Genomic DNA, 22,728 nt, shown 5'->3' on the forward strand with positions numbered 1-22,728 from the left:
CCTCCTCTGGCTGTGACAGGTCACTCTGTATGTCCGCTATCTCCTCCTCTGGATGTGACAGGTCACTCTGTTTGTCCGCTATCTCCTCCTCTGGATGTGACAGGTCACTCTGTTTGTCCGCTATCTCCTCCTCTGGATGTGACAGGTCACTCTGTATGTCCGCTATCTCCTCCTCTGGATGTGACAGGTCACTCTGTATGTCTGTTATCTCCTCCTCTGGCTGTGACAGGTCACTCTGTATGTCCGCTATCTCCTCCTCTGGATGTGACAGGTCACTCTGTATGTCCGCTATCTCCTCCTCTGGATGTGACAGGTCACTCTGTATGTCCGTTATCTCCTCCTCTGGCTGTGACAGGTCACTCTGTATGTCCGCTATCTCCTCCTCTGGCTGTGACAGGTCACTCTGTATGTCTGTTATCTCCTCCTCTGGCTGTGACAGGTCACTCTGTATGTCCGCTATCTCCTCCTCTGGCTGTGACAGGTCACTCTGTATGTCTGTTATCTCCTCCTCTGGATGTGACAGGTCACTCTGTATGTCTGTTATCTCCTCCTCTGGATGTGACAGGTCACTCTGTATGTCTGTTATCTCCTCCTCTGGATGTGACAGGTCACTCTGTATGTCCGCTATCTCCTCCTCTGGCTGTGACAGGTCACTCTGTATGTCCGCTATCTCCTCCTCTGGATGTGACAGGTCACTCTGTATGTCCGCTATCTCCTCCTCTGGATGTGACAGGTCACTCTGTATGTCCGCTATCTCCTCCTCTGGCTGTGACAGGTCACTCTGTATGTCCGCTATCTCCTCCTCTGGATGTGACAGGTCACTCTGTATGTCCGCTATCTCCTCCTCTGGCTCTGACAGGTCACTCTGTATGTCCGCTATCTCCTCCTCTGGCTGTGACAGGTCACTCTGTATCTCCGCTATCTCCTCCTGTGGCTGTGACAGGTCACTCTGTATGTCCGCTATCTCCTCCTCTGGATGTGACAGGTCACTCTGTATGTCTGTTATCTCCTCCTCTGGCTCTGACAGGTCACTCTGTATCTCCGCTATCTCCTCCTGTGGCTGTGACAGGTCACTCTGTATGTCCGCTATCTCCTCCTCTGGATGTGACAGGTCACTCTGTATGTCTACTATCTCCTCTGGCTATGACAGGTCACTCTGTATGTCTGTTATCTCCTCCTCTGGCTGTGACAGGTCACTCTGTATGTCCGCTATCTTCTCCTCTGGATGTGACAGGTCACTCTGTATGTCCGCTATCTTCTCCTCTGGATGTGACAGGTCACTCTGTATGTCCGCTATCTCCTCCTCTGGCTGTGACAGGTCACTCTGTATGTCTGTTATCTCCTCCTCTGGATGTGACAGGTCACTCTGTATGTCCGCTATCTCCTCCTCTGGCTGTGACAGGTCACCCTGTATGTCCGCTATCTCCTCCTCTGGATGTGACAGGTCACTCTGTATGTCCGCTATCTCCTCCTCTGGATGTGACAGGTCACTCTGTATGTCCGCTATCTCCTCCTCTGGCTGTAACAGGTCACTCTGTATGTCCGCTATCTCCTCCTCTGGATGTGACAGGTCACTCTGTATGTCCGCTATCTCCTCCTCTGGCTCTGACAGGTCACTCTGTATGTCTGCTATCTCCTCCTCTGGCTGTGACAGGTCACTCTGTATGTCCGCTATCTCCTCCTCTGGCTCTGACAGGTCACTCTGTATGTCTGCTATCTCCTCCTCTGGATGTGACAGGTCACTCTGTATGTCCGCTATCTCCTCCTCTGGATGTGACAGGTCACTCTGTATCTCCGCCATCTACTCCTCTGGATGTGACAGGTCACTCTGTATGTTCGCTATTTCCTCCTCTGGATGTGACAGGTCACTCTGTATGTCTGTTATCTCCTCCTCTGGCTGTGACAGGTCACTCTGTATGTCCGCTATCTCCTCCTCTGGCTGTGACAGGTCACTCTGTATGTCCGCTATCTCCTCCTCTGGCTGTGACAGGTCACTCTGTATCTCAAAACACTATACAGGGACCAAAACCACCACCAGATAAGGGACAAATAACTGTAATTCACCACGATCACCACCATTACTATCATATAATGACGGGATAATATGGCCATACTGATACTGAATAAAACCAATACACACAGACCAATTTCACCAATTACACCACTATATAAGGGTCAAATAATACCGCAACACTATGACCACTACCATTACCACCATATAATGACGGGATAATATTACCATACTGATAGTGAATAAAATCACTACATAGAGACCATTATCACCGCTATAAAAGGGACAAAGAATTGCACCACACCATGACCACTACCATTACCACCATATAGAGACGCGATAATACTACCATACTGATATAAATATAACCACTGTACACAGATCATAATCATCAATAACACCACTATACAAGTTACAAATAATACTGCCACAATATGGCCCCACAATTAACACCATATAATGATGGCACAGACTAATATGCCCCCATACAGTGACCATAAAGTAGTGACCCCCGCTCTACGCAGGCTTTACAGATCATATTAGTGATTACAAACAGTTACATCAGGTGACGTCTTCTCTAATTGGAGTCGATAATATTCTTTTTCATTTCCATCTGGCCCAGACCGTCATGTCAATTCTTCCATCCACAATTTGTCTCCACAGAACGTGCCAGACAAACATTTTAGGACCCACACTCTTTAAGCACCTATAGCGCTCCATATGGTAATAATAACCCTTTCACACAGTAGAATAAGTAGATAAGCAGATTAGGGAAAGAGTAGATAGGTACCCACATTAAGTAGATCCTTTCACATGGTTTCCCCCCCATTACTGAGGTGCTCCGAGTAGGTAAGTGCCTGTAGGTATTTACTCCCTGTAGGCAGTAGCATACACATATCATACATACACCTGCCGCTGCCCTCCTACATCATACACTACATTACATACACACATCACACATATACACCCATCACACATATACACCCATCACACATATACACACATCACACATATACATCAAACCAACCTCCCCCTTACACCCCCCACCCTGCACCCCCTCACACACACACCCCACCCTGCACCCCCTAACACAATGCCCCCCTCACCCTGCACCCCCTTACACAATGCCCTCTACCCCTCACCCTGCATTCCCTCACACAATGCCCCCCCTCACCATGCACCCCTTCACACAATGCCCCCCTCACCCTGACCCCTTCACACAATGCCCCCTCCTCATCCTGCACCCCTTCACGCAATGCCCCCCTCACCTGCAATCAGCCATGAGTGGAGATCAGCGCTGAGGTCCCGGCATCAGGGCTCAGAGGCGGTGCTCAGCTGCTGAAAGCTAGCAGCATGGACTCTTTCTTCACCCGTGCCCCGGCACAGAGACACCTCAGGGGCAGACATACGTGCGTGGCGGCCCGTGCCACAGCAGCACAGCCAGGGGGGTGGCCCGGCCTGACGGCTCTATCTCCCATAAGTGAGTACACCCCCTATAGTCCCGGGGGGCACCGACACTGACATATTGATCTTCTCCCACATTCTTGTGACATCACACCACACAACGCCCCTTCATGACATCACACCACGCCCCTTCGGGACGTCAGTGGACAGAGCACACTGATCAATTTAATGATTCCTCCTAACAATCCTCTAAGGGGACTAAAAGTGTAAAAAAAAAAAAAAAAAAGTTTAAAAAAAGTTTAACACACACATTAACCCCTTATTAAAAGTTTAAATCACCCCCCTTTTCCCAAATTCCATATAAAAAATATATAAACATAATAAAAATAAACATATGTGGTATCGCCGCATGCGTATATGTCTGAACTATAAAAATATATAGTAAATTAAACCGCAGGTCAATATCGTACGCGCAAAAAATTCCAAAGTCCAAAATAGAGTTTTTTGGTAACTTTTTATACCATAAAAAAAGGAATAAAAAGTGATCAAATAGTCCGATCAAAACAAAAATGATACCAATAAAAACTTCAGATCACTGCACAAAAAATGAGCCCTCACACTGCCCCGTAAGCATAAAAATTAAAAAGTTATAGGGGTCAGAAGATGACAATTTTAAATGTATTAATTTCCGTGCATGTAGTTATGATTTTTTCCAAAAGTACGACAATATCAAACCTACATAAATAGGGTATCATTTTAATCTTAAGGACCTACAGAATAAAGATAAGGTGACATTTTTACCGAAAAATGTACTGCGTAGAAACCATTTACTGCCATTCTGTGCAAAGCTTTTATGTGTAGATCCCTTTGTATTTGGGCAAGAAATTACTGATGTACCCTTTATCTCTCCTTTATTTCTCCTTTTGTCACCAGCCCAGTCAGTTCTATTAGGCTAAGTTTCTACTTGTTTTTTCGTGCTGCGTTTTTTTGGGATTAAAAAGAAACGCATGAAAAAACACCTGAAATAACGCCAGTGCAATTTCCTGCGTCTGGCGTTTTTTCTGGCGTTTTTTCATTTGTGTGATAATTGCACCTTGGCAGTTTTTTTTTGGTATCCAAAATTCATTGTGTACCATAAAAAAAAAAAAAAATAAATAAATAAATAGATGCAGCAGTGATGGAAAATGTTTAATTAAACAAAATGTATATAAATACTGTTCCATGATGGGAGTAGTAGTACCTGTACTAATAGACATATCGCCTCGGTTGTCAGTCCTGACACCCGATGCGATTGTCCATAATATAGCAGAGATGCGTAGCGGCTCTATACAGCGCTCACATCTCTGCTCTGTACTCCGGTCAATGATGTGAATAGAACATCATTCATATTTTCTGCCCAGAGCTGTGATTGGCTGCCACCATCCGGCCAATCACAGCTCTGGGCGGAAAATATGAATGATGTTCTATTCACATCTGAGGGAAATATGAATGAGTGAGTGGCTGGGCCAGAGTATAGTGCAGAGCAGAGATGCGAGCGCTGTATATAGCCGCTCCATATCTGCTATAGACAGGACAATCACAGCGGGTGTCAGTAGTGATACCCGCTTTGATCTTTCCTTAACTGCAAGTACTACTACTCCCAACATGGAACACACTCTGCTCCATGCTGAGAGCTGTAGTACCTGCATTAATAGACAGATCGCAGCGAGTGTAACTTCTGACACCCAGCTGTGATCTTTCTATTAATGCAGGTACTACAGCTCCCAGCATGGAGTAAAGTGTGAAAAGTGTGCTCCATGTTGGGAGCTGTAGTACCTGCAGTTAAGGAAAGATCACAGCGGATGTCACTCCTGACACCCGCTGTGATCCTCCAGTATAATGTATAGATGCGGCTGCTCTCCTATGGTCCCCTGCACTGACGTATATATACACATATTCATATATCCCACAGAGAGCTGTGATTGGCTGGAAGCATCTGACCAATCACAGCTCTGCGGGAAATATGAATAGGTGTACATCTATACATTATACAGGAGGATTGCAATGGGCGATCTGTCAATTAGTACAGTGTGTTCCATGCTGGGAGTAGTAGTACTACCGAAACAAATGTAAAAAAAAAAGTGAAAAACATGCACACATTACATTTTTATTATTGTCGGCTACATTTTTAGGTCCTCGTCCGCCCACATAAATTTATCACTGTTTAAAAAGTAATAAAAATGTTGGTATAAAAAAAGATACATTTCGTTAGATACAATTTTTTCCTTCACTACTGTATCCTTTTTTTTTTTTTTTTTTAATGGTACCCTACAAAATTTTATTAAAAAATGGTATCTCCATCACTTTTTTGGATCACTAAAGTCCAAAAAATAATGAAAACCGCCTGCAAAAATGCCAAAGTTAAAACTCGCATATCGTTTTTCTTGCCGTTCTTTCACTCCCATAGATGGGAGAAAAACGCCACGATTTTGACTAAAAAAACTCCAGTGGCTCAACATGCTGTGATTACCAACAATCTGAAAAACACCAAAAAAAGAGTGAAAAAACGCCAAAAGCATTAAAAAAAAAGCCAAAGTGAAAAACGCCAAGTGGAATAAGAATTTAGCAATTTCTCATTGATTTACAGCTAACACCTGGCCGCAGCGTTTTTTGGCGGAAAAAACTGCATGCAGCAGAATTGGCGTTTTTCTTGGCATTTTTCCCCCAAAAAAACAAGTGAAACTCCAGCCTTACTATAGTCCAGGGCCTCAACAACATCTTATTTCCTGTGTTTTCCCTATGTGATATGTTATGTTATTTCTACAGTCATTCACACAGCAAGTTAGTAAATAATATTCATAATGGAGGTGACACTCAACAGAGACGCTGTATGTGAGGGGCGGGGGCGGATCTGTGTGTTAGGAGGCTACCACAGCAAGAAGCTGATGGAATAAAATGTGCAGGAACTCACCCAAGATTTCTATTCAAGGGCTGGTCCTGCAGGACTCCTGCTAATGGGAACAGTGTTTCTGCTCCAGGGAAAGTGCAGGAACTATGGGGGGCATTTATCATTGTGTTTAACGCAGTTTTTGTGTGTAGGTGTGTCTCTATTTTGGCGCAGGACTGCACCTCAGGCTATTTGTTGCAACTTTTTGGTTAAAGCAGTACTCCACTGGAAAACGTTTTGTTTTTTTTGTTTTTTTTATATCAACTGGTCCCAGAAAGTTAAACATATTTGTAAATTAATGAAAATCTATAGCTTATGCCTCTAGGACCTCACCAATGGTGCATAATGGTGTGGGCAAAGATAGATATAACAGCGTTTACTCAGAATTTGTTTTTTAATTCAGATTATAAAATATAAAATAGAATATATAAATAAGTAAAACAGTAACAAAATATCACATTACACCGGCACTATCTAATGAAAATCTCACTGGGCCCTAGTGAGATATCCAAAATCTAAAAAAGATATATGAATAAATTCATATTCTAATGAGTCCATAAATCTGCAGATAAAAAATAAAAATAAAATAAATCCGCAAAAGGTGTGGATAGATGTTTGGGTTTATGGCAACATAATTATAACATAAAGTCAAAAAAAAAGTTGATGAATGGATGATACAGAGTATCTCTCACCACTGCTTCTGGCTTGATGGATTGTGATGGATGAGTCGCAGCCTTGTGTTCCTCGTGTGCCCCAATAGGTGAAGGGGGGCACAAGTTGGTATGTCTCCCTTAGCAGCCCCGTTGGCGGGGGGGCGCAAATAGATGTTGCGTACCGTGAGTTCCGATAGCGGAGGAGCATACAGCAGTTTCAGCGCTGGGGACCTCGTTCGCTGGCCGGCTTAGCACAGATGGCATTAGTCTGGCACTCCGGCAGGAGTGTCAGTCGGCTCGGGTGCGACAAAGGGTCTGGCAATGGTGGTACGCCAGGAGCGATGGAAGGTCCGGGATTGGCGTCCCACGTGGAAGCAGGAGATGAGGCTATGCGATGCAGTAGATGGTAAAGTTACAGCCAGGCAGGGCGGAGTAGGACAGATTTAACTCCTCTGTTGCCAAGATGTTTGCAGATGGACACTGATGGTAACTGTGTGAACTGTTCACACAGTTACCATCAGTGTCCATCTGCAAACATCTGTTGTGAGCTGCACCTTATTTTTAAGTTTTTATATTTGTAAATTACTATCAAAAAATCTTAATCCTTCCAGTACTTATTAGCTGCTGTATGCTCCATAGAAAGTTTTTTTCTTTTTGAATTTCCTTACTGTCTCAGAGTTGGAGCAAATCCCCATAGCAAACCTCTCCTGCTCCCGACAGTTCCTGACATGGACAGAGGTGTCAGCAGAGAGCACTGTGGTCAGACAGAAAGGAAATTAAAAAACAAACAAACTTCCTCTGGAGCATACAGCAGCTGATAAGTACTGGAAGTATTAAGATATTTTTACAGACGTAATTTACAAATCTGTTTAGCTTTCTGGCACCAGTTGATTTAAAAATTTTTTTCCAGTGGAGTACTCCTTTAATCCTCCCACATAGATAATCTGATAGCTTGATACAATTGTTATTATAATACTGGAATATCTGCTTGAATTGCCCTGTGTGATTTCTTTTGTCATTGTCTGTGCATAATTTTTTTGCTTTTATGAGATTTTTGTATATATATATATATATATATATATATATATATATATATGTGTGTGTGTATTCAATAAATATTTTGTGTGATTATATTAATCTAGTCTACTGTATTTTTGTAGGATTTATGTACTTATTTGGTAGCATTATTGTATAGGTGGGCACCTTATAGGAGTTGTACAACTTCATCTGGAGCATACAGCAGCTGATAAGTACTAAAAAGATTAAGATTTTTATAAAGAAGTAATTTACAAATCTGTTTAACATCATGCCACCAGTTTATTTGAAAATATTTTCTTCCCTCCACAGTAACACTTTAAGGATCTATTCACACGGCAGACTTTCCGCTTTCAGAATTCCGTCCAAATTAAAGCCCATAGACTTCTATGGGATTTTGCACTCCAATTCATACCTCTGAATTTCCGCTTGCGGAATTCCGCAAGCAGAAATTCAGAAGTGTTAATGGGAGTGCGGAATCCCATAGAAGTCTATGGGCTTTAATTTGAGGCAAAATTCTGAATAGACCTTAACCTCTTAAGGACTCAGGGCGTACCTGTACGCCCTGAGCCGGGTTCCGGTGTGAAAAACGGGGTCACGCCGTGACAGCGCATCACACCGGGTCGGTCCCGGCTGCTAGCGATAGCCGGTACCCTGGGCTAACAGCGTTTGGCACCGATCGTTGTGCCGCGCGCTGTTAACCCATCAACTTTGATCGCCGCATCTGAAAACAAAAGTAAATGCTTCCCGGCAGCTCAGTCGGCTGATCGGGACATTGCAATAAAATCGCGATGTTCCGATCAGCTGGGACGCAGTCGGAGGTCTCCTTACCTCTCTCCGGTAAGGAGATCGGGGTCCGATCGGGGTTTGATTGCTCCAAGCCTGAGCTACAGGCTTGAGCAATCGAGCCCCTATCTCGCTGATCCGTGCAAAACTATGGCTTTGCAGGGATCAGCATAAGAGATCAGTGTGTGCAGTGTTATAGGTCCCTATGGGAGCTATAACACTGCAAAAAAAAAGTGAAAAAAAAAAGTTAACAAAGGTCATTTAACCCCTTCCTTAATGAAAGTTTGAATCACCCCCCTTTTCCCATAAAAAAAAACTGTGTAAATAAAAATAAAAATTAACATATATGGTATCACCGCGTGCGTAAATGTCCGAACTATAAAATGATATAATTTATTAAACCGCACGGTCAATGGCGTACGCGCAAAAAAATTCCAAATTCCAAAATAGCGTATTTTTGGTCACTTTTTATATAATAAAAAATGAATAAAAAGCGATAAAGTCCGATCAACACAAAAATGGTACCGATAAAAACTTCAGAACACGGTGCAAAAAATTAGGAAAAATAAAAAAGTTACAGGGGTCAGAAGATGACAATTTTAGACGTATAAATTTTCATGCATGTAGTTATGATTTTTTTCAGAAGTGCGACAAAATCAAACCTATATAAGTAGGGTATCATTTTAACCGTATGGACCTACAGAATAAAGATAAGGTGTCATTTTGACCAAAAAATGCACTGCATAGAAACGGAAGCCCCCAAAAATTACAAAATGAATTTTTTTCTTCAATTTTGTCACACAATGATTTTTTTTTTCCGTTTCGCCGTGGATTTTTTGGTAAAATGTCACTGCAAAGTAGAATTGGTGGCGCAAAAAATAAGCCATCAAATGGATTTTTAGGTGCAAAATTGAAAGTGTTATGATTTTTAGAAGGTGATGAGGAAAAAATGAAAATGCAAAAACGGAAAAACGCTGAGTCCTTAAGGAGTTAAAGGGGTATTCCAGGAATTGTTTTTATGTCACTATGCTACAGGGGCTGTAAAGTTAGTGTAGTGCATAATATAGTGTCTGTACCTGTGTGTGATGGTTTTCTCACAATCATTGTGTGATTTTCACCCCAATATTTATTTTTAACAGCATATAAAATGACTGTTGTCCCAGGTTGCAATGCAGCGACACCTGACATCCCTAGTCAGCTGATGACAGGGAGCCTGTCTGCTTCAATGGGTCGAGGGATCGCTTAGTGGGAGAGAGATCAATCTGCAAATAATTGTATGTTTGCAAAAGCTGTAGGCACCCTGATTGAAAACCTAAGGTCTTTTGAATGGATGCAGCTCATTTATGTTTCAGTGGGTGGGCTGGCTGATGTGTGGGAGGGAGGAAAAATGGAATCATGTGATTTGTAGGCAAAGAAGAAAACTCAAACAGGAAATACCAGTTCACAAAAAGCTAGCCACAGTGTTATGGTAATCTCACAACATAGCCATTTAGCCCCAAGCATATCCTTCCTAAGCATGTCCATTACTGTCTGGTAGGTACGCACTAAAATCACCTTATGGTGGATAACCCCTTTAAGGCCTAAACAGCCCTGATTCTTATAGGGTTAAATCCAAATAAAAACTAGACTGACTAAACTAAAAATGCAATTGTGAACAACTTTTGAAAGCACGTGCTCATATTCTTACACACTTGTCTTAACAATTATATGTCTGATTCTCTGTTTATACCTTTATTGTTTGTCTCCTCTTGACATCTCAAGTAATACTGTGTATGTATTTTAAGCTCATCTATAAAGTTTTGTGACTTCATGGGATTTATGAAAGTTTTTTTGGTGTAACCTTTGATAGTAGCCGTGCATATGAATGAACAACATGAAATTACTGAAAATCTTCACAAAATGGCGAAGAAAAGTTTTTTCCAAAGTCACCAAACCTTTTATGTCCATGTAGCAGTTTCCAGTGTTAATTCCTGCCTACTTTATTTGTGAACTCTTAATCTATTTAATAATGTGCAATTAATCATAAATATTTCAGTAAAATTCTAAACATTTTTTTAAGTTAACATTTTCATATAGTACAAAAAAACGTCACCTGTGTATAATGTATCACTAACACAAAAATCATTACAAACCCAGTGTATTAATGTGTGATGAAAAATAATACAAAATAACGAATAAGGTAAGTGGACAGCCCCAGGGTCTAGGTTCACATTCACACCACACACTCTCTGTTCTTTACATACATATCATCACTATACATTATATATAGTGTGTTACAAGTACTTACATGACAAAGAGCATTATCTGTATAGAGCACACAAGTAATCTTGTCCAGCTGTAAGACATAGGATATAAGCCTCTTAACAGTCCTGATGTGATAATTTACTTGACTGTTCCCAAAAACTGAAGAAAGTTGATGTTTAATTAAAGACCTGACTTTCCCCCAGGGGTCTTTCCCACTGTCACACATGCAGCGTGCAAGGGAAGAAGACCGTAGTGCAGGTAGGAAGGCCTCTTATATACAGAACTTGTTCCTTTAGATCCTATGGAAAGAAAACCTTTTTTGCCCACAGGGTATTCCTCGATATTCTGAGCATTTTCTCATCACCTTATAATTATGCCGCAGCTGGAATCCTTCAAAACATGTTTATGTGACAAAAAAATAACTACAACTTTATTTTCTCGTTTGTTTTTCTGCTTCTGTTATACTATATCGAAGAGCAATGTGCAGTTCTTATCTCAGCAACAGTAATAAGTGAACTTTTTTATATTAGAACTTATTTTTATTGACTTTTTGAAAAATAACAACATAGCAAAAGCATCACATGTACAGTATTGATAAGCAAACTTTTCAAAAGTTTAGCTGGTTGGCTGAATTTCGGCACACAGTTTGGATTGTCCATAAAACTCTTGTACAACTCTGTATGACTCCTTCATGACCCTGCTAGTTTTGGCCTGTAGGACCCAGTCCGTTTTTTTCAAATCTGACATGTCTCTTTAAGTGGTAATAACTTTGGACTGCTTTTACCTGGCAAAGTGATCCAGAGATTGTTTGTTTATTTATTTTTTTCAAGACATATTGTACTTTATATTAGTGGTAAATTTTTGTTGAAACGTGCAGCAAATTTGGTGAAAAACCCTAAAACATTGTGAAAAATTTGAAAAATTAGCATTTTCTATATTTGAAATTTTCTAGTTGTTAGAGAGATAGTCATGCAAAATAAATGTAGTTATTAATTCACATGCAAAACATGTCTACTTTATGCCGGCATCATTTGGTAAACATTATTTTACTTTTTTAGGACATTAGAAGGCTTACAATATTATGAGCAGTTTTTTCAAATTTTCTACTAAGTCCAAAATCTAATTTTTTAAGGGACTACTTGAAGTCTAAATATATATATATATATATATATATATATATATATATATATATGTGTGTGTGTGTGTGTGTGCGTTTGTGTGTGTGTGTGTGTATATATGTATATATACAGTAGTCAGCCACCAATTGTGCAAGTTCTCCCACTTAAAAAGATGAGAGGCCTGTAATTTTCATCATAGGTATTCCTCAACTATGAGAGGCATAATGAGACAAAAATCCATAAAATCCCATTGTCTGATTTTTAAAGAATTTATTTGCAAATTATGGTGGAAAAAAAGTATTTGGTCAATAACAAAAGTTCCAGAAATATGGATGATGGGGGGGCTCTACCATACACATACAAAACATGCAGGTGCTACTACAGTGAAAAAGCAAGACAACCTCTAGAAGAAATAATCACTGAAAAAAGCACACACCACTGTATCATAAATATGAGAACAAATACTTTTTTAATTATAGCAAACACATGAAAAAATTCATATAGCAGACATATAACAGGGGACATTTAAAACCAATTAAAACAGCTTACACAGAGGACAGCACAATCCTGGAGAGGGGCCATAAACCCCTTCCCACAGGTGAGTGACCCCGTCCAGTATAAATAACAATCCACCAATAACAGTGTATAGCAGGTAAGGATGTCTCAAAATGTCTACCTCATACCACACTATAACCCATAAATGCTGTAAAGAAATGGTCCTATAGGTATACTTAGTATTAATAAATAAGTGGGCTCAACCACAAAAACTCTTATTAGTAATGGGTGCTTATCCCTGCTTCAAAGCAAAATGTACAACCAGAAGATAGAAAAGAAAAAGCAGAAAGTGATAGCACACCAAATATATATATATATATATATATATATATATCAAAGTAATTCTTTATTGTACAAAAAATAGCCATATAATATTAAAAACATTTAAAAAGGAGGTCCACAAAACATCTCGGACCAACCTAAAGCCATGGGGAAGGATCCCAGACTAACTCTGGTACTCCCCCCACAAACAAAGACACCCGTCTAATATCTATATGTCTAAAGATACGCCCCTGAGGAAGTCACCAAGAGTGACGGAACGCGTGGGGACTTAGGGATTTTGTGAGACACCCGTTCTCTACATGACAGTGTGATGTATATGTATTTGCTCCCTTGATCATATCATGTGACTTGGTTATTTGATTTATTTATTGTTGCAGCAGTAGTGTATGGATTGTTAAGCTTGGTTGATGTAGAAACTGCACTTTTTGCAGCAAGACTGTATACATCTTTTACCCATAAGAGCTGCCATTTGTGTACCCTAGAATATACTGTGTTGGGGCCAGAAGTCACAGGGGGATTATTGCATCTTATTCTTTAGACATATAGATATTAGACGGGTGTCTTTGTTTGTGGGGGGAGTACCAGAGTTAGTCTGGGATCCTTCCCCATGGCTTTAGGTTGGTCCGAGATGTTTTGTGGACCTCCTTTTTAAATGTTTTTAACATTATATGGCTATTTTTTGTACAATAAAGAATTACTTTGATATATATATATATTTTTGGTGTGCTATCACTTTCTGCTTTTTCTTTTCTATCTTCTGGTTGTACTATAGGTATACTTAGGCAAGAGACAGAGATGGACATCCACAACGGTCAGTATGGTAAGGACGGGGTCACGCCAAAGCCCCACACATTCCGTTTCTGAGCGACTTCCTCAGGGATGTTGTGCTGAATCAGTGTCCCCAACACAGATATATATATACACAATAATTACACCACAATTACACCACAATTCCCAATGTCAGGCAGCGTGCACGCGTCATGGCCTATGCCGCTCAACACTATTAGTGACCCTGCATGAGCTTGTGTTAAATCAATCCTATTTTATCCATCTATCCAATTGATAGTCTGAGTCAGTTCAGGTTGTCTGATGGCAATAACAAAAGTTCATCTCAATACTTTGTTATACATCCTTTGTGTGCAATGACAGAGGTCAAACGTTTTCTGTAAGTCTTCACAGGGTTTTCTAAGACTGTTGCTGGTATTTTGGCCCATTCCTCCATGCAGATCTCCTCTAGAACAGTGATTTTTTGGGAGCTGTCGCTGGGCAACACAGACTCTCAACTCCCTCCAGAGGTTTTCTATGGGGTTGAGATCTAGAGACTGGCTAGGCCACTCCAGCACCTTGAAATGCTTCTTATGAAGCCACTCCTTTGTTGCCCGGGCGGTGTGTTTGGGATCATTGCCATGCTGAAAGACTCATTCACATTTCGTCTTCAATGCCCTTGCTGATGGATGGAGGTTTTCACTCAAAATCTCACGAATCATTCTCCTCCAAACACGACGAGTTGAGTTTTTACCAAAAAGTTCTACTTTGGTTTCATCTGACCATATGACATTCTCTCAATACTCTTCTGGATTATTCAAATGCTCTCTAGTAAACTTCAGATGGACCCAGACTTGTACTGGCTTAAGCAGGGGACACATCTGGCACTACATGATTTGAGTCCCTGGCGGCGTAGTGTGTTTTGTTACTGATGGTAGCCTTTGTTACTTTGGTCCCAACTCTCTGCAGGTCATTCACTAGGTCCCCCCGTGTCGTTCTGGGATTTTTGCTCACCGTTCTTATGATCATTTTGACACCACGGGGTGAGATCTTGCGTGGAGCCCCAGATTGAGGGAGATTATTAGTGGTCTTGTATGTCTTCCATTTTCTTATAATTGCTCCCACAGTTGATTTCTTCACACAAGCTGCTTGTCTATTGCAGATTCAGTCTTCCTAGCAGGTCTACAATTTTGTTTCTGGTGTCCTTCGACAGCTCTTTGGTCTTGGCCATAGTGGAGTTTGGAGTGTGACTGTTTGAGGTTGTGGACAGGTGTCTTTTATACTGATAACAAGTTCAAACAGGTGCCATTAATACAGGTAACAAATGGAGAACAGAGGAGACTCTTGAAGGAGTTACAGGTCTGTGAGAGCGAGAAATCTTGCTTGTTTGCTGGTGACCAAATACTTATTTTTCACCATAATTTGCAAATAACTTCTTTAAAAAATCAGACAATTTGATTTTATAAATTTGCAGGCGGCAAGCAGGCTGGTTAATGCCCGCTGTCTAGCAATGCGATGTCTGTGTTTCGCTTATCAGCTGCGTTCAGCTTTTCTTTCATGCCGGCACTTCGTTGTACCCTCATGGCAGTACCTGCATGCGGGCGGGAGTCCGGATGTCTGCACGTTTCTTAACCCCTTAAGGACACATGACGCACTGGAACGTCATGTGTCCGCTCCCGATCTATAACGCGGGGCCACGGGGTTGTTAGAGGCCAGGACCCGTGGCTAATAGCGCGCGGCATTGATCGCGGTGCCGCGCGCTATTAACCCTTTAGACGCGGTGTTCAAAGTTGAACGCCGCATCTAAAGTGAAAGTGAAAGTATCCCGGTTAGCTCAGTGGGCTGTTCGGGATAGCCGCGGCGAAATCGCGGCATCCCGAATAGCTTACAGGACAGCAGGAGGGTCCCTACCTGCCTCCTCGCTGTCCGATCGCCGAATGACTGCTCAGTGCCTGAGATCCAGGCATGAGCAGTCAAGCGGCGGAATCATCGATCACTGGTTTCCTATGAGAAACCAGTGATCAATGTAAAAGATCAGTGTGTGCAGTGTTATAGGTCCGAATTATAAAAATATATCATTAACCCCTTAAGGACTCAGGATTTTTCAGTTTTTGCACTTTCGTTTTTTCCTCCTTACCTTTTAAAAATCATAACCCTTTCAATTTTCCACCTAAAAATCCATATTATGGCTTATTTTTTGCGTCGTCAATTCTACTTTGCAGTGACATTAGTAATTTTACCCAAAAATGCACGGCGAAACGGGGAAAAAAATCATTGTGCGACAAAATCGAAGAAAAAAATGCCATTTTGTAACTTTTGGGGGCTTCCGTTTCTACGCAGTGCATATTTCGGTAAAGATGACACCTTACCATTATTCTGTAGGTCCATACGGTTAAAATGATACCCTACTTATATAGGTTTGATTTTGTCGCACTTCTGGAAAAAATCATAACTACATGCAGGAAAATTTATACGTTTAAAAATGTCATCTTCTGCCCCTATAACTTTTTTATTTTTCCACGTACAGGGCGGTATGAGGACTCATTTTTTGCACCGTGATCTGAAGTTTTTAACGGTATGATTTTTGTTTTGATCGGACTTTTTGATCACTTTTTATTCATTTTTTAATGGTATAAAAAGTGACCAAAAATGCGCTTTTTTTGACTTTGTAATTTTTTTGCGCGTACGCCATTGACCGTATGGTCTAATTAATGATATATTTTTATAGTTCGGACATTAGCGCACGCGGCGATACCACATACGTTTATTTATTTATTTTTTTACACTGTTTTATTTTTTTTATGGGAAAAGGGGGGTGATTAAAACTTTTATTAGGGAAGGGGTTAAGTGACCTTTATTAACACTTTTTTTTTACTTTATTTTTGCAGTGTTATAGGTCCCACAGGGACCTATAACACTGCAGACACTGATCTTTTACACAGATCACAGGCGTGTATTAACACGCCTGTGATCAGTGTTATCGGCGTTTGACTGCTCCTGCCTGGACCTCAGGCACGGAGCAGTCATTCGCCGATCGGACACCGAGGAGGCAGGTAAGGGCCCTCCCGGTGTCCTGCCAGCTGTTCGTGATGCCGCGATTTCACCGCGGCGGTCCCGAACAGCCCGACTGAGCAGCCGGGTCACTTTCGCTTTAGAAGCGGCGGTCAGCTTTGACCGCCGCTTCTAAAGGGTTAATACCGCACATCGCCGCGATTGGCGATGTGTGGTATTAGCCGTGGGTCCCGGCCGTTGATGAGCGCCGGAACCGACGCGATATGATGCGGGATCGCGGCGCGATCCTGCTTCATATCGCGGGAGCCGGCGCAGGACGTAAATATACGTCCTGCGTCGTTAAGGAGTTAATTAAACCACACGGTAAATGGCGTACGCGCAAAAAAATTCCAAAGTCCAAAATAGTTTATTTTTGGTCACTTTTTATATCATGATCAATAAGTTCTATCAATGCAAAAATGGTACCGCTAAAAACTTCAGATCACGGCGCAAAAAATGAGCCCTCACACCGCCCCATACGCAGAAAAATAAAAAAGTTATAGGGGTCAGAAGATGACAATTTTAAACATATTAATGTTCCTGCATGTAGTTATGATTTTTTCCAGAAGTACGACAAAATCAAACCTATATAAGTAGGGTATCATTTTAATCGTATGGACCTACAGAATAAAGATAAGGTGTCATTTTTACCGAAAAATGTACTGTGCAGAAACGGAAGCCCCCAAAAGTTACAAAATGGCGTTTTTTTTTTTTGTCTCACAATGATTTTTTTTTTTCAGTTTCGCCGTCGATTTTTGGGAAAAATGACTAACGTCATTACAAAGTAGAATTGGTGGCGCAAAAAATAAGCAATCATATGGATTTTTAGGTGCAAAATTGAAAGAGTTATGATTTTTTAAAGGCAAGGAGCAAAAACGAAAATGCAAAAACGGAAAAAATCCCGGTCCTTAAAGGGTTAATGCCGGTCTGTGTCTTATGTTATGGTTCCGTACTCTCCACACATGCTATGCAAGTTAGGTGGTGGTACATAGCACAGCTGTCTCTGCCTGATTGACGGGCTGTGGGGTACTTTGTACATAGGTTTATACTGTGGCCCGTAATAGGTATCGGAAAATAGCTAATTCTTGCGTTATTCATACATGTCCTGCCTCAATTCGGTTGCTACTAGATACAACCACACAACCAGGTTACAGTCACATGGTAATAGTGATCTGATTCCTTAACATGCTTACACGTTTGTTTGCTTTAGTTATGTTATGAGGTACATCTGCATCAATTTCCTTGTTAGTACGAGGCTTTGTCTGCCTGTCTTTTTCTGCATCTTATACCCCTAGTACTAAAATTCCCTGGCAGGATAAGGTCTTCCGGGTACGTGAACTTTGCATGTTTTTATATTCTGTTGTTCATGTTATTAGCAGGTTTTCATGTTCTTATGTCAATTTTCAGGTGTTTTCCATTAGCTGCATCTATATTTGCTGCCTATTCATTCTGAGTATCTTAAATCCTGCAGTTGTTTAGGGTACGTAATATTGTTATTGACTGGCGCTTCTTTCAAACAGTTATACACATGTTGCTATTTTTTACAGGGTCATATACTTAAAAACTCCTTGCGTTCCCATCACTAACAAGTTTCCTAGTATCCAGAATGTATATTCATCAAGTTGTCTGCTTCTCCCATCACTAGCGTGCTTCCTAGTACTCAGGGTGAGTGGCTTATCTGTCTAAGGATGGGTGCAGATATTAGTCAGTACATATTTACAAGCTGCCACGTCCATTTGCAGGTATTCTCCACTAATTCGTCCATTTCTGCAAGTGTCTTCCATTTCCGCAGGACTTTCCATAGCATAAGTCCTGCTGGTGTTCTGGGTGTGTAAATCATTTCTTGCTTAGGAGGGTTTCTTTTGTAAATCAAAGTCTATAAATGTGTTCATTATGTTTATACAGGTTCTGGGCATCGTTTTGTTCCGTTCTGATCAAGCATATTTCTATATACCCGCATATCCGGGTAGGTCATGTCCTAGTTATTAATGTGTCTGCAGCTTTTCGTTTAGTTCACTGGTTAGTTGATGTTTTGAGATAGGTTAGTGGCACATAGCATGTGCGGTATGTAGTATGGTCTTTTCTTTCTGTTGGTGATGGTTAAATATTTATTTCCAGTCAGGGTGTGGTCAGACAGCTATGTTGGGTCATCACTGTTAGTTGGTGTGGTTACATGTATCATCACTCATTGGTAGTCTGGCGTGTCTTAAAGTATTTTGTAGGCATGATGGTGATGTTATTCTGATCACGCTGTTGCATGGGTGTTTACACAGCCCTATCACGACTATAGGCATGTATAGGCTAGACTTGTCTTCACTACAAGCACATCGGTTACGCTAGACCTGTCATGACTACAGGTATGTGGTTATGCTAGACCCGTCACAACTACAGGCATGTTGGTTATGTTAGACCCGTCACGACTACAGGCACATTGGTTACTCTAGACCTGTCAGGACTAAAGGCACGTTGGTTTCGCTAGACCTGTCACGACTATAGGCACGTTGGTTACGCAAGACTTGTCACAACTAAAAGCACAATGGTTACGCTAAGACCCGTCATGACTACGGGCTCCAGGTTCACACAGAATGTTTTTTCGGACACCTTGTGGTGTTTTAGCCTGTGGAGGGCTGTTCAGTTATTTCACGAGTAGCTTACAGGTCTTGTTGTGATTTTGACTGTTTCCCCCTTTTTTTCTGATTAATTCACATTCAATATGTCTCACATATCAGACATAGAAGAAACTGCTTCTCTACCAGATAATGTTGATCAGCAATCCGAGCACTACAGTATGCCATCACTTAGAGCAATGTTTCCCAACAGGGTGCCTCCAGCTGTTGCAAAATTGCAACTCCCAGCATGCTACTTGAAGGCAAACTAGTAAACTTAGCATCCTTATTGGTCGCCTCACATGAGGCCCCAGACAACAAGACTATTGCATGTGGTGAAGTCTCCAGCATTCTGAAGTCTAAGGATGTTAGGTTGAATCGCAAACTTACCTTGCCAGAATTTGTTCTGGCTTTTAGTCTCTTCCGTGGCATAGTCTGTTCTGCCAGTCCCCAAAGAAGGGAGGAACTAGACTTATACATGTACAAAGTAGTGGATTTGGGTTACAAGTACGGAGGCTCTGCCCTCTATGAATACCACAGATCCTACACAGCCAAAGCGGTGGCAGCCTTGGTCCAGTTTGACCATGTCACCAACTGGGCCAAGGTAGACACCGAACTCTTCTGCACCACTTTGCTGGTCTCAGAGCCCCTGCTTGTAACCAATTAAATTCCATGACCCACACTACTGAATGGTGCAACGAGCAAAACTTAGCCTCACAGCTAGTTCAGCCCAGACATGTTAAAGCTCCATTTACTTCTGTTATTCCTAAACCAGGAGCAGCCCCAGACAAACTAGGTCGCCCCCATCAGGTAGCTCGGCAGGCCGCAGATTTGTGATCATTTTAATTACACCTCCTGCCATTACAATCAGTGCAGGCTTTTTTACCTGTGTTCAGTTTGTTTTCGTGCTCACCCCAAATTGTCATGTCCTCATTGGGTTAATGGAGGGGTTTCACACCGTCATAGTGTCACTTCCCCAATCATCTTTTGAATGCAAAACTTTGTTGTCAGCCGCCAGGGATCCAGTTTCAGTCACAACCCTACTGGAAGTAAAGTTTCAGAAGGGCTTTATCATCTCATTTTTTTTTTTTATTTCAAAAAGTTTTTATTTTCAAATATAGAAAACAAACAATACAAAGTTATAAAACTTAGGCACATATCAGTCTTCTCCAATCACATATAGTCTAAGACCGCTAATCAGTACAATAATTGGTCCTAGCCTTTAGGCCGTAGCCGTACTAATATACCAAAAAGAAGAGAAAGACATGAAACATAACAAGTATAAGTGAACAGCATATAATGAGTAGTCATACTCAATGTACATCTTAACCGAATATACAGTGCAGTCTAGATCAGCAATCGTTGAATTAAATCGATGACATCTGTCAGTTGCATATTCTACAAAATGTGTGAGATATTTCAGCTTTACGTTCTTCAGTGGTACGTTCTTCAGTGTCAGACCAGTAAAGCCCCATAGGTTCTAAATTCTACAACCCCCCTTCAACAGTGTAATCAACCGGTGTTCCATAAGGGCAATGTGGACTGGACAACCAGGTTCCCCATTTCATAATATATTTTAAGCATTGACCATTAGCTAAGGCAAAAACTCTTTCGTACACACATGAAATATTAACCAAAGTTATCACGTCTATCAAGCTTGGTGGGTCTACTGTCTTCCATTTTCTTGTAATCTGTAGTTTAGTGGACATAAGAATGAAAGCAATAGGAGTGCGAACTTCCCGAGGGATAGTATCTAAGTCCATGAATAACAGAGCTAGACTAGGTGTTAAGTCAATGTCATGGCCCAGCAGATTACCCACAATCATAGCAACTCCCAACCATAATGGAAGCAGTTTAGGACAACTCCAAATGACATGCTGTAAGGTACCCACTTGTCCGCAACCTCTCCAGCACAAGTTAGAACAGTCTGCATTCAATAGGTGTAATCTAGAGGATGTGAAATACCATCTGTAAATAGTTTTGGCCATAGCTTCTTGGAAATTTGTACATCTAAACAGTTTTCTGGAGTTGGATAAAGCCCAAAACCACTGTCCATCTGAGAACTTATTTCCTATATCCCTTTCCCATTTGTCCATAAATGGCAGTCTCAAAGGAACCTGTTTGTCGTCCTGTAAATTATAGAAAAAAGCAATATCCTTTTTCTTTACGGCTCATTTCTGGAAGAAGGAATATACAACTGCAGGTAGTTGGATAGTTTGTCTAAAATCATATGTGAGTAAACTCCTAAGTTGCAAGCATTTGAAAAATTCCTTGTGCGGGAGTTGGTATTTGTCCCACAACATTTGAAAATGTATGTCTCCCTGTGGGCTCAATAGATCCTGCACTGTATTCACGCCTCTCTCCTTCCATAACCCGAGGTCTAGGTCAGAAATGTGATAAGTTACAAAATCCAACTGTACATTATCTAAGGGCACCTAGTTTGTATAAGTGGTTGTTTAAGTAATGCTTTCCACATGGAATCTGAGACTGTGATTGCGGAGAGGTACGAGATAAGGGGATTAATATTCCTAGCCAACAAGAGCAGACGGGACCGGAGTGATACCGGAGCAGAACAGCCCATTTCCAGGGAAACCCATAGCTTTTCAGTATTATTGGACCACCAGTGTTGCAATTGGTCTAAGATACTGTTACGCCGAGCGCTCCGGTTCTCCGCTCCTCCCCGGAGCGCTCACGGCGTTCTCCTGTTCGCAGCGCCCCGGTCAGACCCGGTGACTGGGTGCGCTGCGATTATGTCCCCAGCCGGGATGCGATTCGCGATGCGGGACGCACCTGCTCGCGGTGCGCATTCCGACCCGCTTTCCAGACTCGTTCCCCGTCTGTGCTGTCCCGGCGTGCGCGGCCCTGCTCCCAAGGGCGCGCGCGCGCCGGGTCTTTGCGATTTAAAGGGCCGGTGCGCCACTGATTGGCGCATGGGTTTTAATCAGTATCTTCACCTGTGCACTTCCCTATAATACCTCACTTCCCCTGCACTTCCTTGCCGGATCTTGTTGCCATTGTGCCAGTGAAAGCGTTTCCTTGTGTGTTCCTAGCCTGTGTTCCAGACCTCCTGCCATTGCCCCTGACTACGATCCTTGCTCCCTGCCCTGACCTTCTGCTACGTCTGACTCTGCTCTTGTCTACTCCCTTGTACTGTGCCTATCTCAGCAGTCAGAGAGGTTGAGCCGTTGCCGGTGGATACGACCTGGTTGCTACCGCCGCTGCAAGTCCATCCTGCTTTGCGGCGGGCTCTGGCGAAAACCAGTAGCAACTTAGAACCGGTCCACCGACACGG

General features: G+C 41.9%; 1 protein-coding gene across 1 annotated transcript in view; it reads left to right on the forward strand.

Moving 5' to 3' along the window:
* The window catches only part of LOC130275362 (putative nuclease HARBI1), a 74,121-nt gene that overhangs the window by 403 nt on the left and 50,990 nt on the right, over positions 1-22,728 (forward strand). Inside the window, exon 2 of the mRNA XM_056523239.1 lies at positions 11,263-11,317. Coding sequence (XP_056379214.1) covers positions 11,284-11,317 — 34 coding nt within the window. The 5' untranslated portion in view covers positions 11,263-11,283. The remainder of the gene's footprint in view (positions 1-11,262; positions 11,318-22,728) is intronic.

Source organism: Hyla sarda, chromosome 6 (genome assembly GCF_029499605.1).
Source record: "Hyla sarda isolate aHylSar1 chromosome 6, aHylSar1.hap1, whole genome shotgun sequence".
NCBI classification, from domain to species: domain Eukaryota; kingdom Metazoa; phylum Chordata; class Amphibia; order Anura; family Hylidae; genus Hyla; species Hyla sarda.